The 8,048-nt window shown below is 43.8% G+C and overlaps 1 protein-coding gene across 4 annotated transcripts in view; it reads left to right on the forward strand.

The window, feature by feature from the left end:
• Cdadc1 (cytidine and dCMP deaminase domain containing 1) overlaps window positions 1-8,048 on the forward strand; it is a 38,191-nt gene that overhangs the window by 27,525 nt on the left and 2,618 nt on the right. Inside the window, exons 9-10 of one of the 4 annotated variants that reach the window (XM_055617165.1) lie at window positions 1,107-1,167; window positions 4,849-5,502. In XM_055617165.1, coding sequence (XP_055473140.1) covers window positions 1,107-1,167; window positions 4,849-4,946 — 159 coding nt within the window. In that variant the 3' untranslated portion in view covers window positions 4,947-5,502. Of the gene's footprint in view, window positions 1-1,106; window positions 1,168-2,199; window positions 2,509-4,848; window positions 5,503-8,048 lie in introns of those variants that run through there. The other 3 variants (XM_055617169.1, XM_055617170.1, XM_055617172.1) reach the window with 3 other exon arrangements.

Genomic DNA, 8,048 nt, shown 5'->3' on the forward strand with positions numbered 1-8,048 from the left:
CCAGGCTGACTGCCACCCAGGCTGACTGCCACCCAGGCTGACTGCCAGCCAGACAGGGGGGTCTAGTACCGCCACTGCAGGGGCGTCAGCCTCACAACCTGTGTAGCCCCTGGCTCCAGATAGGCCTCGGCCAGGCCAGAGGACCACTGAGTACTAGAGGATCCCAAGATTGAAGAGACCACTGCAAAGCACAAGAAAAGCTCAGCCCAGGTTCTGATCTGGTTCCATATCTAGCAGAATGTGGTGGTGATCCCCAAGGCTGCGACACCAGCACATATACATGAGAACTTTGACTTCCAGTTGAGTGACGAGGAGATGGCCCCCATCCTCAGCTTTAATAGAAACTGGAGGGCCCGCCTGCTGCCTGAGACGGTGCATAGAAAAGAATATCCCCACCACACAGTGTTGGTGCCAAATCACCTGATGCGAGTGCCTGGTGGCTCCCTCTCTGCTAACTTGCTCTTCACTCCTGTCCAGTCATTCTGACATCACACTGTGGCAGCCTTGGTGGAGGACAAAAATCTAAATGATGTTGTATCTGAATTCCCGTGCTAAACCACAGCAAGACTGCTGCAGAGAAACGTGACTCAGAAACATTTCTTGCACTAATATGATCTGACCAAATGTTTGTCGGACACCAGGAACTCTGTTAACACTGAGAATATAAAGATAAAATTATAAAAATAACAGTAGTAAGAAACATGGAAAACAAAAGAGAAAACCACCTCAGTAGGTCCTGGAGCAAGACAGTCTGTGGTGTTCATGGCCAGGCAGTCTAATTCTGTCTGACCGATATCTCTGTGAGCAGGACCAGTTAGCAAACGTTTCTAGTCTTCCATTTATCAGCTACAGAAGGAGTATAAAGGATTCTTAGAGCCCCTTTCTTCTCTGAGGATTCTTCTCTGATTCTGATTCTGGATCCAGGTAATCTGTTAGATCTGATGGAGGATCATTAAGGTCATTGCCTTAATAGACATGGAGACTGACACGGACATGCTAATCCATTTCTTATACTTTTAAAAGCTCTTTCGATATTGAAAAGCAAGGTACTAATATGCTGTTTATTAACTCATTTTAAATATATAAATAATTTGTATCTCCTACAGTGGCAGTTGAATCCATCTGAAGCTTATAGTCTTGACCCAAATGAGCCTGAAAGGAGAGAAAGTAAGTATTTCCAAGTATTCTTTCGAGACTACGGTGCTAAGGAGGGGAGGGTAACGAGTGGCTTTTTAGTGTCAGGTGATGGACCTATGTATAGGCAGATGCAGGATGTTCTTTTCTAAAGGTCAGATTCGCTCCTTCAACCTGTCCGTAAGTGTGTGCTGTCCTGTGAGGGGCTGTGCGAAGTGCTGCTTGCTCCAGCAACACAAATGGCCATGTACAAAGTGAAGCTGTGAGTTGCATTTGTCAGAAACCTTGAGCAACAACATTGTCTCATACCAGTGCAGCCGCTTCTTGGGAACGAGAGAAAACTGTGAAGAGAGGGCCAGGTGATGAGCGCCCTCTAGAGGAAAGACACAGTGGCCAGGCTGTCCAGAGAGTGGCAATGTCAATACCTTGATCAAGCAAAAATTACAAGGGCATCCCTAGTCTTCATAGTTGTTCTTTGCATAGTAAGAAAAATGATACTGAGTGTAATATGTCTTTGAGAGTTTTTACAATTCCATAAGTGCATAATTTTGAACATGATGCTATGCAGTTTTATTTTAAAATAGTGACTCGGTTCTGATTGTCGGGGTTCTAAATAAACGGAAGTCTCCTGTATATTTTCTTAAGAACAGCAATGATTTGATTATCTCAAAAAAAAAAAAAAAACAGAAATACAAAGGTCTCTATGAAACATGAATATCTCATTTATCATTTAAACCCTGGAAAAATACATAACTACTACATTTTCTTTTTTAAAATTTATTAAAGAATAAAAAAAAATAAAAGATGTGACACTGCTCAAAGGGCCAGTGAAAGCGTGCTCAGTGTAGAAAGTGAGAGTGTTATGTGACCAGGAGAAGGGGGAGGGTGCTCAGTGTAGAAAGGGAAAGTGTGTGTTAGGAGAGGGGGAGAGTGCTAACTGGGAAAGTGGAAGTGTGTGTTAGGAGAGTGCTCAGTGTGGAAAGTGAGAATGTTGTGCGGTCAGGAGGGGGGGGAGTGCTCAGTGTAGAAAGATACACACATTCCTCTGTCTTTGTTAAAATTAAGAGCATCTGTCCTCAAAAGATCCTACTAAGAGGGTGCAAAGGCCAGCCATGGAACAGAAGACATGCGCCACTTAAAAGCAGCTAAGGGCCCGTGTCCGTTTCCCACACCTGCGTCTCAGGAGGAGGACCTGCTGCCGGGAGTCCTGGGAGTGGAGGCCAGGGCAAGGAAGGCTGCTGGTCTTCAGGCACTGTCCTGCCACCGGTGTTTGCTTCTTTGTGACAGTTCATGAAGCTCAGCTTATGTTTTGATGCATTTTTAAACAAGAATTTGATATTAATAAATAGTATGGTTATCTCCTTTTCAACCACGGAACAGCTTCATAGTGTATAATTTACTTACCATGAATTCACCCCTTTAAAGAACAGAACTCACTGGCCTTTGTGCATTCAGAGCTGTGTACCCATCACCGCAGTGTAACTTCAGAGTGTTTGATTACTCTACAAAGAAACATGATGCCCATTATAGTCACCCTGTCCTTCCCACCCCCAGCCCCAGTTAACCCCAGCAGCCTTACAGATTTGCCTCCACTGGCTATTTAATATGCATGGGCTCAAATGGGGCGTGGTTCCCTTTTAAACTTCAATTCTGTTAAGAAACAGGAGAGTCGGAGAAATGAAAGGTAAACTTGCACTCTTGCCACAGGAAGCTTGACCCCTGGCCATTCCGAGCTGCCCAGTTGTCGGTGTGGGAAGGGGCAATCTCAGTGACAGTGGCCAGAGCACACAGAAGGAGGTGGGTCCTGAGTGACCTTCCCAAGTACACTGTGCTTTAGAAACAGCCCAAGTAGAGCGTTATTTTAAACATGCTAGACTTCCAAGACAATAAAGGGAATTCAGGGACCCATATTCCCCTCAGAGAACAGAGGAAGAATCTGTGCGATTAGCAAAGTAAGCAAAACCAGCGTCAGAGGAGACCCAGGACAGCCATGGACGTGGCCACACAAGACAATGGGGGTCTGCTGAAGGTGGAGAACTGAGCCTGAGGCCTCCCTTAGGTTTCCAGCTCCTGAGGAGGCCTCAGGCTCCTGCTTAGGTGCCCCCAGGATGCCCTCAGCAGAGGCAAGTGCAGTTTACGCAGAGAAGATGTTCATCAGTTTAGAGCCACAGCACAGATGTGACAGCATAAATGAAAAGCTCACAGACGTGGAGGGTGAGCTCCATGAATGGAGTGAATAGAAGCAGCTCGCTCGCTAACTGTGCTAATTGTGCTGTTGAGCAGTAGTTCTGTGCCAGAGCTACCAAACAGACAGGAAAAATGTAAGTGAAAGAGCCCATTGACGGGGCTGGAGAGATGGCTCAGAGGTTAAGTGCACTGGCTGTTCTTCCCAAGGTTCCGAGTTCAATTCCCAGCAACTGCATGGTGGCTCACAACTATCTATAATGAGATCTGGTGCCCTCTTCTGGCCTGCAGGCATACAAGCAGGCAGAAAGAACACTATAAATAAATAAATTGATTTTTTTTAAGAGTCCATTGAAATGTGAAGCCACATGTGGTGGCATATGCATCTACTTTCAGCTCCAGGGAAACTGAGGCAAGAGGATTGCAATTTGAGGGATAGCATGGGCAGTAGTATGAACAAATTATTAAAAGGGATCAGACAATTTTGAAAATGGAATTTGGAGAACTGAAAAACTGGTTGTTAAACAGTAGGTGAAGTAAGATGCTGTTTTATAATAGGCACATGTTAGTACTTAAGGGACACAGCTTAACAATACACTACCTGATCCCTACTTCATGATGACAAGCTCTTACCTCACTAATGCTCAGGACTAAATCCCAAGAATTAAAGATTGGGGAAAAGATAATTTAGAAGGTGGGTTTTCTATAGAAAATTATAAATAATTTTATGACCTGGAGTAATATATTTTATTATATATTATATACTAATATATAGTATAGTACACATATACAGATAAATGCTGATTATAAAAGAAAATAATAAATAATGGATAAATTAGGATACATTCCTAGCAAAGACTTCACCAAGCAATATTACAAAGGAAAAATTAAAAAGTCGGGCATGGCTTCCAGTTCCCCTTGGGAAGATGACTCTGGGAGTTTTATCCAAAAGCTAGAAGCACAGGCTGGGAGGGAACTTTCAGCCGGTAGGTGTGTTCACTGGGGAGTCACAGGTGTGCGGTTATGCCAAGCTCATTGGGTTCTGTACACATGTAGCTTGTGGTGCCATTAAAGCGGCTAGTAACCAAGAGCCAGGAAGAGCCTGAAGCTCATGCACTTCTGGCATGCTCCTCTGAGAAGGCCAACTTCCTGTCCTCAGAGCCTGTGAGTGTGAGACCCAATCTCAGTGCTCACAAACAGTTCACGCCTCTCTCAGGAGGATAAGCGGGTATATTTTGTCCCTTCTAGATGAATAATGACTGCTGCATACTCCTCACCCCAAGAAAGTTATGTGAGTTGTTTGCTCTCCACAGCTGAGTGGATCCAGCTTTTCCAGGGTTACTCGCTGTGACACAGTGAGAGCGTTTTAGAGTGTGGGATGTTGAGATGGGTGAGGAGGTGAAGGTGGAGGGAGAGAAAATGCACATTCCTTTGCCATAGCATGGTTTGTCCTCCCAGCCTGAATGGCTAGAGCAAGTCCCCCTGGGCTCTGTGTGTGCTTCCTGACATGAAGTTATTCTTGCGTGCTAGACGGTGTTTTGAGGCGCAGGCCTGCAAAGGAAGAGCAGCGCAGCAGCAAGAGGCCACGTCTGGAAACCCGCCCTGCAGGCCGGGCTACACTGCAGTGACCTGTGTGCTGGCTTACTGCGCCTCTCAGATTCGAATGTGGGTTGTGAGTGACAGAAAAGCTTTTACTGGGCTGACTTCTCACTAGCCTATGAGTGATGCTATCATTGTGCTTCGATGCGTTGCTTCTGAGCATACCAGGTGTTCTTTCCTTACACTAAATAGGATAGCAGTAGCATGAGACCAGTGTAAAACCGACAGGACCTCTTGCTGTTCATCTGAACTCTATGCAGCTAGTTTCAAAGGGGCTCGTTCACAGAAGGGGATCTTTTCTCATACAGCAACTCCTTTGACTTACAAGGATGACAGTTGGTAAACTGCTCCAGGAAACAAAATGACCTGGCCATCTTTTAAGACTCCATGTGTAGCTAACCAAAAGGCTGGATTACCCTGAATCCTTCCAAAATCTGTTGAAATTGACTCAAAGTTGTGTCCATTCTCTACTTCGAGTATATAATATAAATTGCCTGGGGATTTATGTCAGTCATGCAGTGTTGTGAGAGCACGCGCACGGCCCCAAGTTCCCTCCCTAGCACTGCAAGACAAATAAAATGTTAATCTCATCTAAATGTGTTGTTGTTGTTGTTGTTGTTTGGGTCTTGACCTGTAGCCCAGGCTCTTCTCAGAAATCACCTTGTAGTCCAGACTAGTCTCAAGCTCATGGCTGGTCTCCCTTCCTTGCCTAGACTAGTCTCAAGCTCGTGGCTGGTCTTCCTTTCTTGCCTAGACTAGTCTCAAGCTCAGGGCTGGTCTTCCTTCCTTGCCTAGACTCCCAAGTGCTGGATTCAGATTCGGGCACTGCCAGGGCCAGCCTCTCGAAGTTTTGCTGTATAGATTCACATTAGCTTGTTGGACCATGATGCAGTTATGTCACTGGTTTGGGTGGTGACAGAAAGAGACTCTGAGGCAGTTCTGATGTTTGATATCGCCAGTGGTAACTAAATGGTCACTAGTGGTAAGCCTCCAATTTGATGATTTAGAACTAGGAAGATAGCCCAGTCAGTAAAATGCTTGCCTTTCAAGCATGAAGACCTATGTTGAGTCCCCACAGAACCCAAATTAAATTAAAAGAAAAAAGCTAGGCACATTGGCACACACTTAGATCTCTTGAGTTTGCTGCTGGCCAGCCTAGCCTATGTAGTGAGTTCTGGACCAATGAGATACTATGTCTCAGAAAACCAGGTTGCTAGCACCTGAGGAACAACAACTCAGGTTTCTCCGTGTGCAAACTGATCATGATATGAATGCAGAAGACTCATTTGACCATTAGTACCAGCTCCTGCACACCTCCGAGCCTTCACACCTAACCACCTAACATCAGTGCGTCATGACTTTGATGTTGAAGAGAAGGCATTTTAAAAACATTTGCAAAGCTCAGAAATATCCATATTTAAGACAAAAATGAACATCTCCTGAGTGGGTGAATGAAGAGTGGGTCTCTGATTCTTGTGCCTTCTCTTGGGGCTCTTTTCCTTCTGTTGGTTTGCCTTGTCCACCTTCGGTGTAATGGTTTTGTTTTATCTTATTGTAATTTATTTTGTTTTTAAAATCTGATTATTTGAAAAGAGAAAGAAAAAGGCACCAAAATTAAGCCAGAAAAAAAAAATCACCATCTTCATTCTAAATTTGATAAACAAGACAAGCTTCTAATTAATTAAGGAAATTCTGTGACAGGTCTTTCCCCTGGCCAACAATCAGGGGAAATCAATACAGTTCTACAATTCAAATGAGGACAACTCATTATGGATACTCTGGCGATGTGGTCACTGGTTGAAAGGTAAAAGAAGCTTATTTTTAAACTCACAATCAAAATGTCCAAATTGTACACACAGATATATTTGGCCCTCTGCCATGTAGCTCTTATTGGGAAAAAGCATTCAGACTCCTAAAGGTTTAAATATCTGTCCAAGGGTTATTGATTTGGATTCCCAGGTGTGATGACATTGGTAGATGGGGATGGAGAGATGCCTCAGTGTTAAGAGCACTGGCTGCTCTTCCAGAGGACTGAGTTCAATTCCCAGCATCCGCATGGCAGCTCCCAGCTCTCTGTAACTCCAGTTCCAGGGGATCTGACACCCTCACACAGACATACAGGAAAAACACCAGTGCGATAAAATTTTTAAAAAGCCCTCCATCTACTGCCTTAAAACGTTTATACAACTGCTTTTAATTGTTATATGTGAATCCTAATACCACATTGACTGGCCACACAGTACTTTAGTTTTGAAACAGAGATTTGAATGCTTGATATGGATAAAAGAGTCAGTTCCAGGGTTGATACCTGTGCTGACGCCTGTGCTCATATGTCAATCATTGTCTTGAAGTACAGGTCTACTAGCTGGGTCAAGGTGGAGAAGCCAGTTCATGGCTTTGATATAGGGACTGTGTCTCAAATATGACAGAGCTCAGAGTTTCTTAGATGCCTTAAATAGGAGAAAAACTAGCTGTTTAAGAACCTTCGCTTTTTGATGCAGTCATAAACTTGGGATGGGTTTGAGTGTAACAGTAGGAAACTATGCTCACAGGAAATAACAGGGAAGACCCCTTTTGATGGTGGTCACTGATTTAGAAAGGTCAACACCCATTCCTCTCCTAGGGAAAATGCACCAACTTGTTTGGGTGGAGGAATGGCCCCTCCTCAAGGAGAAACTGTCTGCCCTACAAAAATACCATAGCAGGCATATCGAGCCATCTACTAGCTCTTGGAATGCCCCTTTACTTGCTGTAAAAACAAAAACAAGAAACGATTTTTTAAGTTTTTTTTCAAGGTCTTAAAAATAAAAGTTATTTAACCTAAAAAGAAAATCAGTTAACTATCTGATTCTGATGTCTAGAAAGGTGCCTAGCATAGCACAGACACTCAGTAAAGTTAGTTTTTAAAGATGTATTTTGGGGCTGGAGAGACGGTTCAGCGGTTAAGAGCACAGGGTGCTCTTCTAGAGGTCCTGAGTTCAATTCTCAGAAACCATGTGGTGGCTCACAACCATCTATAATGAGATTTGGTGCCCTCTTCTGACCTGCAGGTATACATGCAGGCAGAACATTGTATACATATTAAATAAATAAATAAATAAATAAATAAATAAATAAATAAATAAATAAAT

Source organism: Psammomys obesus, unplaced genomic scaffold, assembly GCF_907164565.1.
Source record: "Psammomys obesus unplaced genomic scaffold, mPsaObe1.curated_primary_1811, whole genome shotgun sequence".
NCBI lineage: Eukaryota > Metazoa > Chordata > Mammalia > Rodentia > Muridae > Psammomys > Psammomys obesus.